At 41.2% G+C, this 24,604-nt stretch overlaps 1 protein-coding gene across 7 annotated transcripts in view; it reads left to right on the top strand.

Annotated features, from left to right (window-relative positions):
- ARHGEF4 (Rho guanine nucleotide exchange factor 4) overlaps nucleotides 1-24,604 on the top strand; it is a 155,228-nt gene that overhangs the window by 49,335 nt on the left and 81,289 nt on the right. For 4 of the 7 annotated variants that reach the window (XM_083443440.1, XM_083443441.1, XM_083443443.1 and 1 more), the window contains 3 exons: nucleotides 1,158-5,501; nucleotides 7,911-8,231; nucleotides 9,249-9,378. In XM_083443440.1, the coding sequence (XP_083299566.1) occupies nucleotides 1,158-5,501; nucleotides 7,911-8,231; nucleotides 9,249-9,378 (4,795 nt within the window). Of the gene's footprint in view, nucleotides 1-1,157; nucleotides 5,502-7,910; nucleotides 8,232-9,248; nucleotides 9,379-19,606; nucleotides 20,077-24,604 lie in introns of those variants that run through there. The other 3 variants (XM_083443442.1, XM_083443439.1, XM_083443444.1) reach the window with 2 other exon arrangements.

Raw genomic sequence — 24,604 nt, 5'->3', positions numbered from 1 at the left:
TCCTTAGAGAACAGTCTCTTCTTGGAAGCAGGAAGCATAAAATCGCTTCAACTCTTTTGCATTTTTGCACTGATGGCACGTTGACCCACATTGTGTTTATTCAAATGTTAATGCTTTTGTGCTCTCAGAGAGAATCACTCCTAACATTTGAGTACTAGAAATGTCACACCCCTAGGAGAAGTCCCAAGAGGCTATGTTTTTCTGTAGCATGAAATGATGTCTAGCAATAAGTAATGCACATTTTTATGAACTTGTCTGCTTGTAGGAATAGGAAAACATATGTTCATTCCATAATTCAAATTAAGTTCCCACATTTTAGGAGCCATCAGACAAGTTAAAATATATTTATTTTAATACATACAAGATCATCTGTGTTCACTAGTTTAAAAGCATATCCAATATTAGTCATACACAAAGTAGACCCTTTGAAATCAGTGGAATTAAGTGAAGACTATTGATTTCACTTGGCCTACACTAAATATTGCTAAGATTGGATATCACCAAAAGAATTTGCACTGGGGATAAAATGCATATTTATAGTGTACACTGCCTAGAGAGTGTAAAAAGATTAAGTGGTTTAGAAATGCTTTTACATACCAGGAAAGCTGCTAATGTAGTGGTTTGACTTCACCCCCAGAGGCGCACTCCATTGGTTTCTTGAGACAGACAGATGCCAACAACCCAGAAAGCACTTTATATATTAAAGTAAGAATCTGAAGGCATTTCAATTTAGCTGTGCCATTGTGCATTTAAATCTGATACAATTTGAATAGTGCTACAGTGGGAGACAGGAGCTGCATTATGCCCTATATTAAGCTGCAGAGACACTCCCTCCCCCACATTTTCATCTGCAGCTATGAGAGGTAGAAACTTGCTTTAACATTTAGAGTCTGGGCAAGATTATGTATTATTCTGGAAATATGAAAGACTAATCTTTCAATGTCCAAAGAGAGCGTATGGCCTGGGGAGAATTCCAATGGTCAGATAGAGGGCCAAATTTGGGCCCCAGGCCTGAAGTTACCCAGCCACATCATACAAGATTACCTCTTCATATCATCCAAATACAAATCAAAGTCTGTGGATTAGTAGTTCTCTCCATAGTAACCATTTTGTTGTGGGGTTCCATCTTTGATAGATTCTTTTCTCTTTCTTTTCAGGCCCCAGAGCCATTAGAAAATTGCACAAGTGAAGGAGAGTCTGAAGAAGACCGGAGTTCTTCGGTCCCAAGTACGTTAGAGCTGGAGATTCGTGGATCAGGCCAAGAAACTGATGAAGACTATTTTGAGACCCAGTCACATCAGAGTGAATCCCTGTCAGACATCAAGACAGAGCCTTATGAAAGTGCATCAGACTCGGAGTCTTTTGCCAGTGATGTAACAAGAGAAACCAGCCTGAGTTCATTCTGCCTTTCTGCAGAACTAGAGGAACCATGGCAGAAGTATGCTGAAGGAAAAGTAGAAAAAGCTCCCTTCAAGGCTGAGTGTGCAAGACATCTGGGATGCATGCATAAGGAAGCAGGGGAACTGCCTTCACCTTTGCACATAGCAGCTGGCAAAGGTGAATTGGAAGTACAGGCAACAGTCTCAAAAACAGAAGAGATCAATGGAAATGAGAAAGTGTTACCTTACAGTATTACCTGCACAGGGTTTAACATTAGTAAAGAGGTCCTTGCGTCACAGACAGAGGCCTCATTGGTAGTGGAGGCAAAATCTGTTGACAGAGAGCCACACCTGCATATCTGCTCAAAAAGTCTAGCTGAAGGTTCTGTTGGCAAAGGCAATAAAAATACAGAACGATCAGTGTTTGCTTGTCTCAGAGCAAACTCTGAAAACTCATTGACTTCCCTTGAGGCTGAACATCCTCCTGCCCACTCAGAAGCTGTTTCAAGATGCAGTCTGCCTAATATTCACTTAGAAACAAACAGAACTTGTAAGAGAAACTGTGAATCATCCAAAGTTAGGTGTAAATGGGAGTATATACTGAACACCAAGTGCGATAGGAAGAATGCTATTGACAGTCAGAAACCTGTAGATGCACACTTGTGTGACACAGAGCTGAAGGCCACGGGTTTACCATGTATAAAATCTACATTTCTGGTGCCACCCACGAAGCCAGGGATTGTAGAAATGAAATCATGGCACAGTTCACCAGGAAACATAAGTGCCCGAGAGGTCAGGGAACATGCCAATGACTGTATTTGCATGGCTGATAAATTAAGTTGGTCATGCTCCAGATTACCCCTAGGAATGTCGGATTATGAAAAGGTAAGGGGCAATTTAGAAAGGTTTGGTGACTGCCCACAGAAGTCCTTCAAGATGGAAAAAGAGACAGGTATTGAAAAATCACTTCTTAATACTCATCTAGTCTCAAATAAGAACCAGTTGGCAACAAGATCCCACTGCAATACTAGTAAGAATTTGCATGATAAATCAAATATCTTTGGCCTTTCAACAAAAAGAGCAGATACACTAGAGAATGATTCTTTGACCCTATCCCAGCTGCCATATCACTCAGAGGATCATTCCAGACTGGAAGCTCCTTCAACTTTGGGGTCTCTACCAGCAAATATAAATGCCAAAATAGTACTAAGAAAAGATCAGTTCAAATCTGAGGGTGAGATAGAAATTAACACGTTCCTTCAGAATCCTAGTTCTGAATCTGACAGCCGTGATGCTATAGCCCAAGAGAATTATCTGGGTGGCTATAGCATGGCAGATAAGTATGGCAATACTTACGACACCCACGCTTCCAGTGTTAGCACAGAGGTGAACATGGAGAGAAAATGCCTTGAAACGCAAAACACTGAGGCCTTTCTAGGGGCAGCTGAGATAAGGAACAATTCAGAATTTGGATTAGGTTGGGGAATGTTTGATGGGATTCTGACATTAAGTGGAAAAAAGGTCATGGGGGAACAAGAGGAAACAGTTCTTCAAAACATGAGCAGGGCGTCTGATGCCTTAAAATGTCCTTCCATTCAGGAGAGAACAAATGTGCACCTCATGAGAATAGAAAAGAAGGATTTTTATTGTGGTGGTGGTGGTGAAGATGTCTCTGCTTTTGAACTAACATCAACACCACATCACATTTGCCAGGAAGAAAAATCAGAGAATCTTTCAGAGTTAAAACCTCTCCTGATTAAATCTCTTGATCAAAAAGAACTACTGTCAAATAAGATGGATGGTGGGACCCATGTGGATGAATTAACCACTGAGACATTGGAACATGAGAACTCAGCCTCTTCTCTCAACACCATGATGGACACCACAAAATCACAGAAGACTCCAAGTGCACAACCCAGTTGTGGAAATGAAATTCTGCCTGTACAGGCTATATCAGGCAGTGAAGATGAGTTTCCTGTTAGCATCTCCACCCAAGAAGGTGAGGAGGAAGCAGAAGCAATGGGTCTTGATTTATCTTCAGTGCCTGCCCCTGAAATTCATACAAGAGCTAGTCTTGAGAACAATTCTCCTAGGACTAACTTAAGTTTGGAAAGTACTTTACAAAACTGGAAAGAAGAGGGGTATGCAAATGGTTTGTTCTTAGAACCACTTGCCACTAATACTGAGATACTGCTAATCAAGCCCTCCCGAGTGAAAGGTGACTCTGTCTTAGAATCGGTCCAAGTAGTAAACCTACAGTTTGAACCAGGAGGCTATACAGTGGCAGATGAATCTGTGACCAAAAATAGACAGCGAGACACTTGTGTTATCACTGCAGGAACACAGGAAATAAATAGTGACCTGTGCCAGAGTGTCACTGCTGGTGATAAGACCCTAGGACATAATGTCCATAGTAAGCAAATTATTGAAAAGGAAGGCACCAAACATTGTGATACAGCACGTGGAAAAACAGGCTTTTGTGAAGGTTCTCCAAGCACAGGACTGAACAGGAGCTTTTCTGCTGAAGAGCCAAAGTGCATTAGCAGAGACAGTCAATGGAATCCAAGCACAGATATCTGCGGCACTAATGTGAGAATGGACAGCCAAGATAATACCACCACAGGCCTAGATAATATCACCTTGGAAAGCACAAACAGTGAGGAGTTAAATGAGAACCTGTTTAACTTCCTGGGTAGTAACAGCAGTTTCTACAAGGCAGTTCAGAGAAACAATAAGGCTGGGGCCACAGAGAAATCTTCCAAGCAGTCTAAGTTTTTAGCCTTTTCAAAAATGGCATCCTTCAGGAAATCTAAACTAATGTCTGCTGAAAATCAAGATAGTGTCAAGGCCAAGACAGAAACATTGGATGGAGATAAAGGGGATGAGATAGAAGATGACTTGAAGTATATTCAAAGCAGTTCACCCAGCTCTGCTTTCCAAAGCAAGGAACGTTGCCTTGCAGAATATTTGGACGATGATGACTTATTTTATGAGAAACCTGCTGGACTCTTCAACAGAATGAGCCTGAGAAAGGCTTCTGGCTCTGGCCGGATACTCTTGGAAGGTATGGGCACAAGTTCTTCTCCCATAATGACAAGAAGAAAGCACTCTGAAGGGAAAGTTTTAGGTTCTGTTGAGAATAATGACAATGAGTCTGTGGAGTATCCTGAACTCAAGAAATCCTCATCTGAGAATGACTTTAAAAGAAACAAAAACACGGAGAGTAAAAGATTCAGGAGTCGGCTGGCCTTGGCCCACAGATCCTTCTCAAGTTTTTTTGAATCTAAATCTCTGGAGAAGGAAAATGCTGAACAGAGTCCAAAGTTTTCAGTGAAAAATGAAAAGGAAAAAGCCAAGTTGCACCAAACAACTTGGAAAGCGTTTCTGAAAAGTAAGGAGACAGATGGCCAAAAGCGGTTTGCCTTAAATAGTCCTCTTCCAACACAGCAGAGTCCTTGTTCTAGCAGGATCCCTGGCAGCTTTCCTAGAAGACCATCCAAGGAAAATCAGGAAGATTGCAATGGACAAGAGTTTATGCAATCAAGTGTGTCTAATGGCTCATCTACAGATGGTGGACATTCTGATTCCTCTGGGACTGGTGATTTTCTATCTATGGATACCAAGAGGAGGAATCATGAACTGAATATAAAATGTCTGCATAGCCTAGATTGTAATGGGAAAGAGGAAACAATGAGCAGTGATGGAGATACATCTTTTGAAGAATTCTGGTTGAAATCTCCAATTAGTCCGATTGACCTGCAGTCATCATTTTCTCACTTCACTCCCTCTTGCCCCCAGTTGTCAATGTATGAGCGTAAAGATATGCCATGTAGACCCATGAGTCCCAAGCCACAGAGTCCTCGAACTGGTTCTCAACGCAAGGGTTTCCATTACCCTGGAAGATTAAGTTCCACTTCAATGATATCTCTTGGAAACATCTCGGTGATAGATGGCAACTTGGAAGCACCTGAGAGGCCAAAGACATTGAAGCCTAGACCTAGTTTCTTGCAATCTATGCATTCGTTGGATAATGACTATCTGAGAGAGGACAGTGGGATAAGCAGCCAGTCACAAATCAGCTTGGACACAACTTCTTCAGTGAGTGATATCATCAGAGATGAGGTGAGTTGCTTTGTGGTGGTGATGATGCGGTTTAGTTTTGAGAGTTTGGTGTGTGGCATCATTGTTATTTATTTTTATTTCTTTCTAAAAATCATTTCCATTCCAAACAAAGCCCATTTCCATATGCTAAGCAGTGAAACGGAATATAGAATGTCACAGTGAATCTACGAGTGCATACGCAGGGACATATGGCATCAGAACTAATTATCTGTATAACTTTTCCAGAACTACATGCAAGCAGGACCAGGCCATCCTGCATACTGGTCTAAACCAGAGAAGTTAAGTGGCTAACTAATTGAGTCCACGTGTATGTAGTCATCATGAGACTGGTCTTCAATCAGATTCCCCAAACATTATGTCAGAAGAGGTGCCCATGTAAACCACAGACAAGGGGACAGACTTCATTTTAGATATATCTTGTTTGATTTGAAATTATGGTGGCTGACATCACCATTGTCTTTCAGTGGGATGTGAAAGGTTTCCCTGCCATCAACATAGCCTGACCTGGTGGACAGATACCTATCTGTCCATGTAGCCCAGAACCCTTTACTTTGATTGACAGCAGCACTCCAATGTCTCAGATGATAACTTTCAAGTTATCTGTTACCTGATCATTTTTAACTTGAGATACCAAGGATTGAACCTGGGACCTTTTGACATGCAAAGCTTGTCATCCGAGCTATGGTCCTTTCTTCAAGGTTCGTTTTCTTGCAAAGATATAGACTGCATGTGCATCATACATTTAAAGTACCCCTCCCAAAGAATCCTGGGAACGGTCAAGGTTGCTGGTAATTGTAGCTTTGTGAGGGATGGACTACAGTTCCCAGGATTAAAGTGTATGCTTTAAATGTACTTGAAATGTATGGTGTCTACTCGACTTAAGTCTCATGGGTCTGCCAATGTTTGTGCCCCAGTGTTAGTGCAGTAGCAGTTGTAGTGCAGTGCAGTCCCATAGCTTAGCCTTAGGATAAGAAGCACTAAAAGGAAAGTGATGGGGCAGCCAACTTTACTAAAATAAAACAAATAACCAAACCCACAAAATATATTTAAAACAACCAATTTTTTGCTTCAAAGAATGATTGCTGCAGAGACTCACTGTGCTGGGATCATGATGGCAATTTTTATATTTCTATTATTATTATTATTATTATTATTATTATTTGTATACCATCCATCATCCAAAAATCACAGGCTTGTTCACAACATAAAAATACAAAAAGAGAACACAAAATGTGTAATTAAACAAAAACAAAAAACCCAGTAATCCCCGCCTCCCACAGACACATTTAAAAGGCCATAGACTGTGAATCAGCTAAAAGCCTGGTTGAAGAGAAACATTTTCATCTGACGCCTATATATATGTAATGAATGCTCCAGGTGAACCTGCCTGGGGAGATCATAGCAGAGTGTTTTTGCGTAGTGCCAACTTAACATAGGTTCATGTGGAAAAATCACAAGGAGTAGAAAAATACATCTGGCTTGCACATGTGAACACAGTCTTTGTCTCAGAGAATGGTGTGATCAGAGGGAGATGCTTCAGCATTCCTGGAGGAGGCAGGATTCTAAAAAAAAAGATTAGCAGAAATTGAATTGCACCAGTCAAGTGTATGGAAACAAAAATCTGAAAGTTCCTGGAGGAAGGAAGCGTATTCATTTCACTGTGCCCTCTGGGGGCAATTTTTTGTACTGCAAGATATTCATGCTTGGATTTACAGTTAGAACTGTGCCTGGGTGGTCATGTGTCCTCCTGTAAATAGGGCAGTTCTTTATTTGAAGAAACCTTAATATGAAAGAGCAGGGGCCTTGAAGCAAACTGAGCAGCTATCTTGTCACATTTTGTCGCAGTCTTCCCAATTATGATGAGATGTGTTGTTGTTTTTATTCCTATTTAAATTATAGGAATTATTTCAAGATGTGTTGTCCTCTTTTTTGGTGATGCATTCCCTCTGATTTGCAGATGTGTAACTGGCACTTTCATATGGCACAGACCAACCCCAGCCCTGCACCAGGTGGTGGCTTCATGCACCTTCTGACAATACCCTGGGACTAGCAGTGCTAGTGGGACTTGCCAGGGTCTTTGGACTCTGACAGCTACTTGAGGTTGCTGACAACATGACTGTGGTTCTTCCCTCAGTGTGCATGAGAACATGATTATTGACACTACGTGTTTATGCAGACCAGTGCACAATTTCATTTAGCTCGAGATGTCCACACTTAAAACATCTGGGTATCATTAGAAGCTCCAGTAGGTTGTGTTTATAAGGCACAGATGTTATTACTTCGAAGAGGGGCAAATGTAACATGACATTCCAGATTCAACATGATTGCTTTATAGTCAGCTGCCCAGCATAGTCAAAAGACAAAGAAACAACATTTTTGTTTTGTTTTCACCTGTTACTTATAAAACAGGAGAATATCCAACAAAGTCAAATCCCACCAGAAAAGAGACCAGGTGAGAAATGGGGTCTCCATTGCAGAAAGAGGTCTACTCAGATGCCACTATCTCCACCCTCACTCTCAAACATAGAGAGCAAGGCCTGGATACTTCCCTTCCATATTCAGGAGGGGAAAGCCAAAGAACATGCCCAGAGGAAGAGACACAGACCCCCATACAAGCGTTTCAGCTTTGATGACACATGGATGGAAAGGAATCGGAAGAGGAAGCTTGTTAAAGAGGCACAGTCAGACAGAGAGATTGAATCAAGTAACCTCCCAGAGGATCATTTAAAAGTAAGGAACCAAAGATAATATTGTTTCGTCTCTCTGGCTGCATCTCTCTACTGTTGTCTTCTCTCTTCAGGCTGTTCCTCTAATCAGTTCTGTTGCTTTCTTTACTTCTAACAGCATGTGGCAGTCACTTCTGCATTAAGACTCCTCAACACAATGGCTTATCTTTCATTTCTTATATCATGATTTGTTCACTAGTGATGGGGAGAGTAGGTTGAAGAGTTTACAGTTCTTTAAAAAAATATCAAAACTACTGATGAAAGCTATCAGATACAGCTTTATTCCCCTTGGGTTCATACAGGGTGCCATTGTTTTCCTTTCAGATCCATCATACGAGTCTTAGGGTGCTTCCAGGCAGGAATTTATTATGGAATTCGTGCTACTCGTTCATGCAAAATCTTGGCATTGTTTCCATGGCACTGTCATTATCGAGATGCTCGTTTTTCTTTGTTTAATCACAGCATAGATGCATTCGGTCAAGCTCCACCCACTGGAAAGCCCACATCAGTGAACGATCTGTTTATCAGTTAATCCTTCACCTTGGAAGCACCCATATTGTGCAGCTGATACATACAAAGTTCCTTATGCTCTTTATAATAACATTTCTTTGCTTCAGAATCTTTGCTTTGCTCTTCCTCTCCCCTTTTCTGTCTAACCATACCAGGTCTGAAAACAACATTGACAATACAATACAGTGGTACCTCAGGTTACATGCGCTTCAGGTTACATACGCTTCAGGTTACAGACTCTGAAAACCCATAAATAGTGTTTCAGGTTAAGAACTTTGCTTCAGGATGAGAACAGAAATCGTGCTCTAGCAGCGCGGTGGCAGTAGGAGGCCCTATTCGCTAAAGTGGTGCTTCAGGTTAAGAACAGTTTCAGGTTAAGAACGGACCTCCGGAACGAATTAAGTACTTAACGTGAGGTACCACTGTATGTATTTTTAAAAATCAGGTAAATGCTTTTTCGGAGTCCCAGCTAAGTGTGTCCTTAATTACCCATTACTACCTTTCTCTTTAGGTTAAAATGAGACCATTCATTACTTCACCTGTGGCCTTTGAAGCCCTTCCTCTCAAGTTGCACCTCTATTCCCAGAGCACACCTACAGGATTAGACTGCGTGGGCTTGAGGCGGCGCATCTCATTTCCCGGTATGAGTACTGTTTAAATTGACACCTGATTTCTGACCAGCACATTATATTTACATTATATTGGTTCATTTTGAAATGGTTTGCCTATGCCATCTCCACCCTGTACTATTTTGTTTGTACTAGATATGGGTGTTACACCAGAGGTGGGGAGCCCGTGACCCTCTTGTTGGTGCTGGAGTACAGTTCCCATAATCCCTGGCTATTGGCCATTAGAGAGTCCAACATTAGAGAGTCTGGAGGTCCACAGATTCCCCATGTCGTGTCAAGCTTTCACATGTAATTCTCAGCTTCTTTGAAGTATTGCTATTCACATTTCACTGTTTCACTTGAGGAAGTGAAGTGACTTCCTTAGTCACTTTGGGGTGCTTCCCTTCTATATAAGAGGTATGTGATGAAATATTATAGTGGAGATGGGTTATGTGTTCAACTTACATCTCTTTGACAAGAGTTGTCAGAGAAGCTATAAGCCTAATTTTGAAGCTTTGTTAGAAAATGAAAGAGAGCCCTAGGTGGCCCTAGATGAGAATTTTGCTAAAGTGATGACTTATACTGAATTCTCTATGTGCATTTTCAAGGTTTCTGGGTTCTGTCTCTTCCAGAGGGCTTCACATTTGAGAGAAGTAACATTACAAAGTATCTCCTACTGTGGTGGTGTTTCCTGGGTATGGAAGGAAAGCAGTTTGTTACCAACGCTTTGTTCTGTAAAGAAAATCCACACACGTATGGCACAACTAGACAGATACCAGGGTACATCATAAATTAGTTGGGGGAGAAAGACATGTTACTCCTAGGCTGGAGAAGAACACTTAGGGAAGTCTGTCAGAAAATTAGTTTCTCTGGAGATGCCTCACCTAAATATCCCAAACTGTTAGAATTTCTTTGTTAAATCAAAGGTTTAAGGTATTGCCTTGGTATGCCCTGCCCTGCTAGTCTTTTTCACAGAAGTCTTATGGGGAGACACAATAAATTAGTTAGGGTCGTACCAAGTGCTCCCTCTCAAAATTGTTGCACAGTGAAAATGGAGCTTTCAAGGGGCACACACAACCCCTTGAAAACCTCATAAAATCCACTTTCCATACAGTTCACAATACTTCTTTTTTAAAATTAAAATTGGTGTACAAAAAGTGTGACTAGGATTAATTCAGCAAACATATATAAATATATTTTAGAAACAGCAAATAACCATAACAAAGCACAACAAGACAAAGTGAAAAATGAAGAACAGCATAGAGTACAAGCCCAGTATCATCTAAGGACGGCATTCCAAATTCGGGGTACCACCAGAGAAAAGGCCCTTTCCTTTGTGTCAACATAATGTATCTCTCTACTAAAGAGGGCACTTTGAGCAGGCTGGTATGGGGAAATGATTGCTTGGGTATCTGTGTCCTAAAGGTAACACAAATCTGTGTTTAAAGGTAAACATCAGCATTGTAAATTGATTTCAAAAGTGGATATGCAGCCAATGTTGATCTTCCAAAATAAGGTACCCACCAGAATTCTAGCAGCTGAGTTCTGCTCTAACTGAACCTTCCAGTTTCTCTTTTAAGGGCAGCTCCATGTACCCATGTGTAACACATTACAGTACTGTAGCCAGGATATTACCAGGACAGGAATCATCATGAGTAGATTGTTCTGACTGAACAGTATAGCACAGTGACTCAAAACTCTTGTTTCTCCTCTGCTCTGCTGCCCTAGTGCTGGGGTAGTGGTACTGACATCAGAGAGAATAGGATTTCGCCTTTCCTGTGTGATCCCAGACAATAAGGATTGTGTAAGGAATACAGTGATATTACAGAGCCACTAAGCCAATCTAATTTGTATAGGTGGCCATCTTATTGCGGGTAAATAAAGTGAAGGTTTTCTCTTGGTTTAAATTGGTGTGGGAAGTTAATGTTCCCATTGCTGAGGCAACCAAGTTGCACATGAGCTTGGTTGCCTTGGCAATGGGAGAATATTCCCTCTCCCCAGCAAACATTTTTATGCCATTTGGACCCTTCCAAATACACCAACATTTTTAAATGTCCTGCTTTCAGCTCTGTACTATTTATGCAATTACTATTATCCTTAGGTATACACTTCCATTGTCAAAAGACCTCAAATGCCATGCAGCATAAATAATAGCAAGTAAAAGAACAGAATGTGTGTTTTGATGATCCCCATTGGAAACTAGAATACAGGGAAATGTATTAAGCATCTTTTTCAACAGACAAAAATATAATGAACTATAATGAATGAAAGCCAGTGTGGTGTAGTGGTTAGTGCATCAGACTAGGAGCTGGAAGACCAGTGTTCAAATCCCCACTAAGACAAGCTCACTGGGTGAGCTTGGGCCAGTCATGGCTGTTCAGCCCAGCCTACTTCACAGGGTTGTTGTGGGGATTAAGTGAGGAGATGGAGAACCATGTACACCGCCTTGAGCTCCTTAGAGAAAAGATAGGGTATAGATGCAATCAATCAATATTGGAAGAAAAAGAGGCTAGAAATCCACTTCTTAATTCCTCCAGCTCAAGGGTGTTTTCTTATCTCACTCTCAGTGACCTACTATTGAACTTTACCATACAAAATGACTTCAGTTGGTAGTGAAAATTCTCAGTCTTTCATTATCTGTGATCACCAGGAGGCTTTCTAAGTTCCTTAAAAGTTTCTTAGGAACACATGGGAAACTAGTGGGATTGCTGAGTTAGCTGTAGCCCTATTTCTGCCTTCTCTCCAGATCTACCACAGAACTGATTACAGTTGTTTCAACTCTGTTAACCTTTTGTCTGAAGTTCTTTAGAAGAGAAAGAATTAAACTCTTTTAATAGAGTTGAAATATATATGGAGATTGGCCAATAGGTGGTGCCCCAGGTTTTAGAACGCTCTAGATGTTATCCTGGAAAGGGATGCTATTAAATGTAGTGGTAACTTTTGGATTCCACAGAATATTTTGAAACTGAATATTGTGACCTTAGCTAGAACCTTTGGAATTATTCACAAGCTTCAGGACACTGGAACAAAACACAGCAACTTAGCCTAACATGCCCAAGAATGGCACGTAATGGAAACTGAAGAGCATAAAATCACAGGCGTTATGAACTTTTTTAAAAAAAAACTTTGGTAGTTAAGTATTCTCTCACTGTACTACTCAAGCAGGAGATGTGCTCATGTTGCCCTTAAAAAGGAGAAGTAGAAAACAAGAAATGCTGTTTTCTCATCTCACAACAACGTCCTGCAGTTTTTCAATTTTTAAAAGATATTGTTCTTTGAGGGGCTGTTTCTCTCTCCTCCCCCTCTCTAGTGCTCAATTATATGCATATAGGGCTAGAGGAAGGCTGAACGTTTAGCTGAGAGGCAGAGGGCTTGGTGGATGAAGTCTTTGAGGACATTATAGCTGTGTCCCACTCCCACGATGATAGTTCCTCTACATCTCTCTGAGAAAGAGGGACCCATTTTTGGAGGATGAGCAACTGTCCTCTTGTGAGGGTACATCTCTGGAGGGTGGGGGGATCCTGGTAGTGTATGATTTGATCATTAGGATAGTTGGGTGTGTCATAAGTGTACAGATCACAGGGTGAATTACCTGTCTGTTGCAAGGGTTGTAGATGTCACCTGCTGTCTAGGTAGCCTGGGAGATAGGAAAATGTCAGTAGTCACTTGTGGTGCATGCTGGCACCAATAACATGGGGGAAAGTAGTCATGAGGTCATAGAAGCAAAATTTAGGTAGCTATGTAGGATGCTGAAAGCCAGGACCTGCAAGGTAGCTTTCTCTGAATTGCTTCTGGTCCACATGCAGGGGCAGCTAGATGGGGCAGCTTTGGAGTCTCAGTGCATGGGTGAGATGATGATGTAGGGAGAGGGTTTAGATTTGTTAGGCACTGTGGAACATTCAGGGACAAGCTAGGCCTCCAGAAAGGGTCAGGCTCCACTTGAACCTAGATGGAATCAGGCTGTTGGCACTTAAAATGAAAAAGGTGGCTGAGCAACTTTTGAGGGGCAGAGGGAGCAGATAGGTGCTGAGGAGGATTCGGTTCGGAACAAATCTCTCTGGGAGAAATATGATAAAATTGGTGAAAATTTAAATAGGGGAGGCATAGATCTAGGCATTGTGAGTACAGGGGCACGGGATAACAATTCGGAGAGGCCAACGCACCACAGGTCAAAACACAAATGTGAAAGACACTTGAAGAAAGAGACTGTATTACAAATGTTTATATGCTAATGTGCCAAGTTGAGTGAACTGGAGTTCTTGGTCTTAGAGGGCGGCATTGATTTAAGGGACATAATGAAAACCTGATTAGATGGAGAGAACTAGTAGGGTGCAGTTATATCTGGGGGGAAACTGTATAGAAGGAACAGTGAATGACGTACTGGTGGTGGTGTTGCTCTGTACATCAAAGTTGAACTGTTTGATGAACTCTTAGGTGTCAAAAAGAGCTAGCAAGGTTATAAAAGATGCCAGAGGAAGTATTTTTGAAATTCTAACATGCTGTCTCATACTATAAGTTGAATGGAGATCAACTGAAGGGTATTGTATAAATAACAGTTGCACACACTCTTATGTTCCAAACATGCCCATATAATTTATCTATTATATTTATTTCAAATAATTTATATCTTGTTCTAACCAAAACCACTCAGAGCAGCTAGCAATAAATATACCATCTCATCAAAAACAACACACTAAATCAACACTAAAGCCCCAAGCATAAAAACAACAATAGCAGAACATAGAAAAATACACAAAAATAACGGCACTACTTTCATTTCAAGAAAATGGTTTCAAAACAGTACAAGAAATACTACAGGCAAAATGCTGAATTGATGGGGCGAACTAATCACCAGATGGGGTCTATCAATGTCGACAAGACGTGGGGCCATGATGCATTAGTCTCCAAGAATCTCAGAGGGAAGGCACTCATCCTTGAAGAGGTCAAGAAAGTTCTTTTCTCAGCAATAAATTACCTCCGCTCCCATTGACTGAATCACTAGCATTTGAGAAACTTTGCAGGAGAAACGGAGGGAATCTCTGTCAGTGTGCTGTAATATAACATCATCATGTGACCAAGTCATGGAAGAGTGCACCAATGATTTCTGAAGCTCTGCAAATGAAAGTGTCAATTTTTGATGACTGAAAAGAGACGTTGGGCATAGGAAGTCTGGCTGGCAGTTGGTGGATTTGCAAACTAGCTTTCTTCGCTGATATAACATGGTACATTTGTGGCCTTACGGCAAAGTTGCAAGCTGAAGGAAAGCTGATATGTGATTAGCTCAGCACTAGAAAAGTTCACAAAATGAAACTGCAACCTTTTCAAAAGAAGGTAATTCAAAGTAACTTGTTTCATTTCCTGTCCTTCTTAATTCTTCTAATGTCAGAATGAAGGACATGGGAGGGCCGTATTCCACTGTGCAAAATTGCTTCATCTTCAGCAGCTGTTTTCTGAGATGATCCAGGTCTCAGAATGGTTCCTCTGGAGGTACATCTTTTAAAAAATCTGGAGCTTATGTGGAATCTGTATCAAATTACCATTAATTGAAACTATTAGTCAAGGAAAACATATCTAAATCTAGTATTTTAGATACTCTAAAATACTAAAATTTAAAAAATGACAGCCCCATTTGACTTAGATTTACTAGAAGCAACTTCTGACGGTGCAATTGGTTTCAGATCCTGGCTTGTTCCAGTTCTAATAACCACAGAGTCCCATATCAGGGTCCTAATGGAAGACTCTACTTAATTAACCCAGTAAGTTGTCAGTCATTGCATAAAGGAGAGAAAAGATAGTGTGAAGACAGAGAGTGATAATCAACTAACCTGTCCCGTTAGAATGTTTACTTGCATACAGAACGGCAAACTAACACTATTTCTGCCTTGTCTGGATGCTTGCATCAAGTCCACCTCTGATCACAAACATTGGGATGTGATGAAAAAGAACATACTGATGATACTGAACCCTAATCTCCAGTTGAAATAGCATGGGATACAAGATTTCAGCAGTACACACGGCTAAAGCCATGGGATATAGCCACAGTCTCTAAGCATCACCTTTTGTGACCTATCCTTCAGGAGTGACTGGAACCACTGCAAGTTAGTGCCATCTTGGGGATGGGAAAGGGTAAGAACACCACTGAGATGTCCAGGAGGCTAATCAACAGGATCACATTCACCCTTCATCTCCCGGTCTAGATAATTTACCAGGATACCAAAGACAGTTTCAGTGCCAAACCTGGGGTGGAAGCCACATTTGAAAGAATCGAGATAATCTGCATGCATTCACATCTACACAGAATCCAGTTTCTAAACACCCACTTTGAGATGACTTTACAGGCATGCACATGCTTTCTCTCACACACATTTGCTCTCTCACACCTGTGCCCTGATCTGCTTTCTGCCCCAGCTATTTTCCTCTCTCTCTCTCCCTAGTTCTCCTCTTCACCCAGTTGTTTGGTTTGCTGCTGTCCATTCACCTTAGCCAACTACATCCCATGCCCTAGCTTCTTCCTGAGCTCTGATTCAGCTCTCTCAGTGCCTGGCTCTTGCTAGTGCCATGTTTGTCAGGCACTGCAGATTCTCAAGAAAATGGCCCGTTTTGTTTCCCCACTATTCCTATTGTATGCTACAAGAAAACTGAATTATACACTTTCATTCCTTCAAGCTGCACCCCCCCCACCCAAAAAAGGGGAAGGTTGCCTATGTCAAAGCATCCCCCACAGGCAACACTATTGAAACAGCAGCACAGTCTTTGCAGCAAATGTCACATTTTTGCTTTTCTAATCATTTTGAAGAAAAATGTATCTGTGGGAAGTGACATAGAATCTAGGTCTCGCAGGTTAATATGAAATTTGGTATATATTTGTTATATATTTAGAAACGCATGGCCAATCCTCATCAAAAAGGGTTTGTATCTTTTTTCTTAGTAGCAATGATAGTCACGAATAAGATAAACAGGCAACTGAAATGATACTTTTATGTGAACCACTTGGCATTTAAAATACTCAGTGCTAACTTTTGAGCCACACTCTTTGCAACTTGAATATTAGTTGCATAGGCTATTTATAATCTAATTAGCAGCATCTTCATTAATATACTACTTCCTTCTGCATTTATGTCCTGACAATGCAGCATTGATTCCTCCCTGCCATATATATCTCTAACCATCTAAATCTGAGGAAGAAACTGGGTAACTTGAAAACTTGCATTTCAAACACCTGTAGGTCCTATACGTAATAAAAGTATCACTGCCCTATTTCTTATTTCATTTCTTTCCCCTCTTTTGTGATCCTGGTTCAAATTAAAGCATGTGCCCATGCATGCTTCTTCCACATTAAATAAATGAGAGATGGGTCAGGAAACATGGTTAATGATGTTGCCTCCATTTCTGTGAATTAAATTAGAATGTGACAGAGCACCTCAGTGGAGCTGCAGTTTGGTATTGTGTGATTGCTGATATGTTGCTTCACGAATTTTATTGTCTTTTTTATTGTTTTTATGATATATTGCCTGTAGTTTGCCACCCTAAAGGTGTCAATCGGGATTGAAGGTGCAAGATTTAAATCCTTTAAGAAACAAGCAAACATACAGCCACCATTTTAAGGATTACACATTGAGAACCCTGTGGAAAAGCCAAAACAAAATCTTACCCCTCCCTCCAAAGACCCCAGTGAAATTGCAAAAGATGATCTATTGCACACCTTGAAGAACCAACTGCACGTCATCCATTCTGGCTTTTATAACATCAACCATAATCTTTATTGCTGCAGCAAGGCATACAAGATCTAAGCAACAGGCTCAGCATCGCAACACGTAATTTAGTGGCTATCAAAAATGTCTATATAAAAACAACAATGGCCTGACCACCATTGCTACTCAGACCAACACAGGATAGTTGTGCTCGGAAACTTTAGGACTCTGATGATCTCACTCACTGAATCAGATCTCATCAGATGTGCGGAAACCAAACAGAGATTTGGTTTAACTAAGCTTTGGTTTAGTGGGTAAGATCGGATTTTCGCAAGCCACAGCTGTGGAACAATAAAAGCTCTCAGACCCGGGGGAATGAAAGGGTACACAATATGATTGAAATACAGGTCAAGTGAAAGTGTGGATGAGCCCTTAGTTGAAGGCAGAGTCAGAATACCAGTGGCTGGAAGTAGTAGCAGAAACAGCAACTGCAGCTCCAACTCTACTCTATGTCACAAGAGCCAGGCCCTGTGGAATTTTCCATGCCCCCTCATAGACCCATTATGAATGAACATCCAGATGGCTGCTGGTATTTCTGTTTGGCAGACATGTAGAGCTTGACCACATGTAAGACAGCTCTGCTGTTTAAGAGAGGCTGTTCTGTACCTTGCTCCATTAATGCCTCATGACAGAGCAGATTAATCTTGCTGTCTTCTATGATGCTAAATATGTCAGATCTTCATTAACTCCAGCTGAGGAAACCTTTCTTCATAGGAGACCTAATGCTAACTGGTTTTATTTTGCTTTATCATGAACTTATATTTTAATTGTTGTTGGAAGCTGCTTTGAACACAGCGAAGGGCCTGACTTGCATCTTTCAAACAGAGTAAAACAAACTTTCCTGAGCATTTATAAGGCTGTTCTTTGATTAACACTGTTCATCAGAAAACCAAACATCATGGGAAAGATTCCTTTTGTCTTGAAATTCAAGGATGACTTCAGTCATCTTTAGGTCTGACCTGCTGGAGACTTCAGTCTGTGTGCAATATTATCAAAATGTACAGGAAAAAAGGACACCCAGCTGAAATAAATTGGGTTACATTGATGGACAACAGGTGTCCTTTGTAGAGTTGTAAGGCTTCAGCCTGCTTCAACTGTATTCTCCATGTTCTGGCTTATGTCATATCATCCCTGTCTGGGCCCCATAAGAGAAGCAGTTGATTGTGCCTCTTGGAAATACTTGCAGGGTCTCTTTGCTCATAGTCTCTGCATATTTAAAATCTGAATTCCTTCTTTGCAGGGAATGCAGTCTTGTACTGTCTTTGTTTCACTGTGCACAGGAGTGGGATCTCTCTGACTCTCAGCTAACATTGGGAGGGAAACAAATGTCTACGAGACATATTTAATATTTTACAGCAAAATGTGGTTGTTTTTTGTGAGGGAGGAAGCATGCTTTAATCATTTCAACCTGTTGCAGGAATTATCACAAATGCAACAGTTAGTTGCATTCAGGAAGACGGTATTCCAAGAATGTTTCTATTTTAACTTTTGTAGATTGACAAAGATACTGCATGGAAAGTGCATCCATGGGGGATTTCGTAGGTCCGAGAGCTGCCAACTGTTTTCTGGCTGAGCTCCAGTGCCTTTAATGGCTTTATGAAGGCAAACATTTAGCAACTTTCCCTGCATGGAGAGACAGGGATGAGAAAGGTACTCCTGCTGCAATTTTCCTGGTATACAAATGTCTCAAGGGCATAGAAACCCTGCCCTGGGGGAAAATTGGCAATCCTAGTAAATTCCTTATCGTCCCAGGAAGCTCTGGGGATTTCTTCATGTCTTAGGTGTGCTCATCAAAAGACAAAATAGTTTTGCATAGCCTGTGCTGGTCAGCAGTCTGTTAGCAGAACTCTGCTTGGGAATTGTCTCACACAGAGATATGTACTTTTAGCAAGAAAAACTCTGAACCACCTGAATGCCTTATTTTCCCTAGGAATGCTTCCTGCACTTGCAGTTGTGTGCTAAAGCATGAGCCAGGAGCACAAAATGTTCTCATGTATGTATTCCACAATCAGAGTGAAACTTTATTTAAACCAAGGATGATGAACTTGTGGCTCTCCAGATCTTGTTGGACTCCAAATCCCAGCAGCTCCAGCAGTGCAGCTAATAGTCAAGGATGATGAGAGTCCCCAGAACACCTGACGAGTCACAGGTTCCCTGGTATGTTGTATGCACTTTAAAAAGTGATTTTGCCTCACATCACCAATCACATAGTCTTGAGTCCCTGTTTCTTTGGATTTGATCTTTTTCGAGTGTATATTTTCCCCATTATGTAGTGGTGGTTCCAGTGCCTTGTAAAACAATTTTAACTGCTGCAGCTCCAGCTAGTTCTAGATATCCTCAGGACAGTGTGAACATGTGCTGCCCATTCCTCTGCGTGTTTTACTTAGCTGTCAGTCTCATTCTTTTCCGTGGGCCTTATTCACAGGTATGTGTGCAAAGGATATTGTCACTTTATTTCTTGACCCTTTGGAATTTAAGCTCTCGATCCGGTGATCTAGTCCTCGAGTTGTTTAATGCCTTGGCAATCAGCTTAGAAGCAAGCCCAGCTTCTGCAAAACTGTAGCTGAGGCTTTTTCATCAGCCACAGAGGGAGCCTCCCTGATGGACCCCTATGATGTCAGGTTGCATCGTGCAGGCGACTGGCAACTCAGAGGAGAGGAATCCCACACAGCTCTGAGACAGCAGGACCTGGTGCCACTGCCCTGTGCGTAGCTGCACGGTGCTGTTCCATCTCCCTTCTTTCTCCGGAACAGCAGAGCCTCTTGGCTCTCCCCTCTGCCTGCCTGCATGAGGACCCAGCAATGCTCCAGCTGCGAGTCTGGCGGTGCACACAGTGGAGAAAACTGCAGTAGCAGTGGCAGCTCTGGGCTCTCCCCAGGTTCGGATTCAGATAGCAGTGGAGTGGTGTGTGGTGGTGGCAGTGGGATGAGAGGTGTCCTTTCCAGATACTGGAGCTTGGAGAGTCTTCATTCAGCTTCTGGTAAGGAAAGCTCAATTGTTGCTCTGTGATATTGCACTGACCTTGGGAGATAAAATTGGAAGAAATGGAGAATTTTGATAACTGAGGATGGGCAGCATGGTCGTGGGCAGCAGAACAAGATAACCTCAGAGCTTTGTACCTATGCCTTGTGCTTGGTATACTACTCAAGACTGTAGCAGAAGCAGAAGCACCTGATCACACTTCAGGAATCAAGAGTTCAGAAGCAAGGATTTCAGGGTTTTGAAAAGATGCTTATAGTCTTATCAGCTTGCTGTTTCCACATCGGCAAAGTTGTAAAATCCACAATACAGCATGCCTTCCCCCTTGTTAAATTATTGAGGAAGATTAGCATTACAGCCTATTACAGTCTGATTTGTGTCTCTTTTGTCTTCTTTGAGAATTATCTTATTTATTATTCATTTCCAACACTGTTCTGGCTCAGTGTTGTTGGCATCTGTCATTCAAGTGATGTAATATACAGTGGTACCTTGGGTTAAGTACTTAATTCGCTTTGGAGGTCTGTACTTAACCTGAAACTGTTCTTAACCTGAAGCACCACTTTAACTAATGGGGCCTCCCGCTGCCGCCGCGCCATTGGAGCACGATTTCTGTTCTCATCCTGAAGCAAAGTTCTTAACCTGAGGTAATATTTCTGGGTTAGCGGAGTCTGTAACCTGAAGCGTATGTAACCTGAAGCGTATGTAACCCGAGGTACTGCTGTATGTTCATAGGTAAGAACCAGTGTTTGAAACTCCCATTGTTCTAGGCGCATTTTGCGACAGCGAATTTCATTAGCGCAAGGAGTTTCCGAGCTCTGGGCGCAGTACTGCGCCTAAGATTTCAGATTAAAATTGCAGAGTGGAAGGGGACCTTTTTCTGCCTCCCCACTCCCAGCTACTTAAGAGACCCTCTTAAGAATACTATGGGGGTGGGCAGGGGAAGGACCAGACCATGTGAAAAATGGACATAATATTTTAGCTGCAGTTTATTCATTTTCAGCTTTGTATTCTTGTTATAAAAAAGCACACCTAGACTTTATTTCATAACTCAGTTTCTAACACTGGTAAGAACTGTAAACATGATATAATAGGGAGAATTTGCAGTCTTCTGATTTCACCATTGATTGATGAGCATTTAATTTCTTATCAAGATATTGATAACTGCAAAGGTTTCTGTTTTAGATTGATATTGCCCATCAGTTTCATTATCCACTAGTTGGTAATAAGCTACTTTTCCCCTTTGGTTAGTTTTGGCATGGGCCTTCAGACATGACGGAGAACCGTATTTTCCACTAGGTTTGCTGTGTGCTAACATTGGAAGCCTGGATTGGATAGAAGGTTCAGTTTCATCTTTGGAACCCTTGAAAGTATCTCCTCCTGTTCTATGCAACCCTTCGGTTGCGATTTGCAAGATTCCTACTGGAATGATAATAAATTTGTCTTGCAAAGGTACCTAACCTTATGGCTCCTTATGGCTCATGTGGTATAGCCCTATCCTGTGCAAAAGATGTGCATCTGATAAAATGTGTGTATGCTTGATATGGAAAAATAAATCCACGGTAGACTATCATCTGATGTTTTCTGAGTGAGCAATCCAGTTTGTTTCCCTGTTTTTATAGCTGTCTCAGTGAAAGCTATTCATTGATATGTGGTGTCTCACTGTAATGGAGTTATAATGCAAGATTTACCTTGCAGTTGATGTGTATTCTGCAGTAGAGATAAGGTCTTAGCAGTGCTTGTGTTTCTACTGTGGCTTTGGACTAAAAAGCAAATGATGCCTTAGGGTAGGGGTTCTTAGGAGGTCCATGGATGGGATTTAGGGAGTCTGTGGACACACAGAGAAAAGAAAGTATTCACTTTCCTTCCTGTTAGTTTGAAAATTGGCTTTGTGAAAATTATTTTGGGGGAATTTGAGGGAGATTCTCAAAGGACCACTGGCTCAGGGCAAAATTACATGCTATGTTAGTTATGTAGCTGTGCCTTTAAGTGTAGGGGTTTTTGTGTGTGTTAAAAACATCCACACAATTTGCCAGTTTGGGGGCTTTAGCCCTTTGCCTACTATGGTCCTGATGTGGATTGGGCTCCTTGCACCTGCAACATGCATAGGAAAAAATAAGCAAATGGGAGTTTTTCCATCCATGCAAATTGCACACGTGGGACCTTTGAGCCAGGCTTGGACTGCAGTGGTGGGTAAAGGGTTAAAGCTTTTCTACAGCTCCTGCTAGGGTCCATCCAAATTAGGGCCACCATGCTGGCAGTTTAGGTAAAGGAATTGTAGCACTTGTAGCTGGCTGCTCAACTTAAGGTTATGGGCTCTTTATTTCAGCTATAGGAAAGATTTACAGTTCTCTTCTTGCTGCCTACTGTTGGAGAATGATAAGATTTTAGTAGCTCATTGTCATTGTACCAAATTGACTTAGATCTGACATACATCCTGTTCCCACTTGGAGGGATGGAGGGAAATGAGAAGTCTCTTCATCAGAATGCTTCTTCCAGTGGTAATTTACAACAACCCCCTCTCCAAAAGAGAGAGAGAGAGTTTGCCATGCCATTGTTTAACTAATACTTGTTCTGCCATGCTGTGTTTGTTAAGAGGAAAAAGCTCAAGGCATTTGAGGTTTGGATTACAACACAGTTTTTGCCAAGCCTCATGAACATTGACACAGGAAGGACTCGTGGTGACTGACATTTTTCTTAAAGGCAAGCTTCTCAAAGAATTCATTTCCCAATCTATTTTGCTTAAGGTAAATAGAACGAGCAATGAAACAGCAAAGACAGCCAGAAGGAAAACAACTCCATATTTTTAATGGCTGCTTCCAGACAGAGTTTTAATATTGTAAGTGGGTCATTCAGATATCGCAAACAGGTTGTTGACAACAGGTTTTTTTTTTAACTTAGTGGATTTTCGAAGGAAAGAGTAAATCAGGCTTAAATGTGTGTGTGTGTGTGTGGAGAGAGAGAGAGAGAGAGAGAGAGAGAGAGAGAGAGAGACTGGCATTGTGAAGTCCACGAAGTTGCATGTGGCTGCTGCAAAAAACTTGAATGCATGAATAGCACTGATTTCATAATAAAAACACTTCTTGAAACACACAATATTTGAAACAGAAAGAAAGATGGTGAAACTATGAACCAGGCTCTTACCTGGATCTCTAAATATGTTTTATAAAACTTTGTCAATACCATAACTCTAAATGGGAAAATGTCGAAGCAGGATTAACATTTTTACTGGTGCTCTGTGGATCTGCTGGGAGAAACAGTTAAACATGAAAAGAGATTTCTTTAGCTCATTAATAGGATATTGCATTTACTGAAAAGGTATTGGTAATGGAGGCAGTGAGCCTGAGGTTCTGAAAGCTAGAAAACATGTAAAATGTAATTAAATAATAAAGCAGTCTTTATGATTTACATTTTTATTACATTATGGGACTATTATGAAACAAATTGATTTTATGATTTTTCCATTCTGTCTAGGTGTGTGTGCTCAGTGTATGGATGCACGTATAACCATGTATTGTTTTTGGTAAACATTAAGCCTCACCAAACATTGAAAACAAAATCCTCCATTAGGTGTCTAATTTTATCTTCAGTGTATTGATTCGATCAAGTGAGTTTAGGAAATGGCAGATGAGGAGTTTATAAGACATGCAAGGTACACTGGAAAACCTCACAAATTTGAGCAACAGGAACACAATGAAAATCAGCTCCATGAAATGTAAAGGCATTCTAGGGTTAGACCAATTTTTCTGCCTTAGGCAAAGGGCAAAATGCCCCCAACCCCACATTGCTGCATATTGAAGTTGAGTGGAATGGCAGCCAAATCTTACTTCAACACTGGTGATGAGATAGCATCCTCTAACATATCCAAGGACAATAAGCTAATTTATGATGTGCAGGGCGAACTACTCAGTGTACACAACTCTTTGCCTCTAGCATTTCACTGGCTCCAAAACATCTGCCACTTGAGGCAGCTGCCTCAGTCTGCCTAATGGTAGGGCCATCCCTGCTTCATGTATCTGGAGAGGAATTCAAATGTTTAGCTGTGCTATTGTTTAGGGACCCAAAAGTAAATGCTTGTCTTAGTTTGTCAAAATTGAATAGGAGCCAACTGCATGATGAAACCAAATAAGGCAAATGAAATTCTTGAGTATATTGGGAACAGGAAGTGGGTTTATTTCTAGTACAACAATACAAAGCTTTGGTGAAGTGTCATTTGAAATAATACTCATTTTAATAACTCTGAGAAGAATGAATTCAAATTATAAGAAGGAAGCTAGATTTATCAGAGGCCTATCTTGTTGGCATCCAGCTGTCTCGGGAGACGATGGAAGAGTGCACCTTCAGGGGTGAAGTCAAACCATTGGTGAGTTGCATGCCTGTTGTGGGTGTAGAGATCGATATGGGAGAGACATGTTTTGTTACAGCTGGGGCAGATGAAGGCATGCAGTTTTGCTGGTGTAGGTATACCATGGCATTTCAGAATCAAGTGAAATGGGAAATCTGACTAAATTATTCATGCTCATTCATGAAGG

The sequence above is a fragment of the Podarcis tiliguerta genome (assembly GCF_965153285.1).
Source record: "Podarcis tiliguerta genome assembly, chromosome: 5".
Classification (NCBI taxonomy): domain Eukaryota; kingdom Metazoa; phylum Chordata; class Lepidosauria; order Squamata; family Lacertidae; genus Podarcis; species Podarcis tiliguerta.
This window is presented reverse-complemented; position numbering and strand designations above follow the sequence as displayed.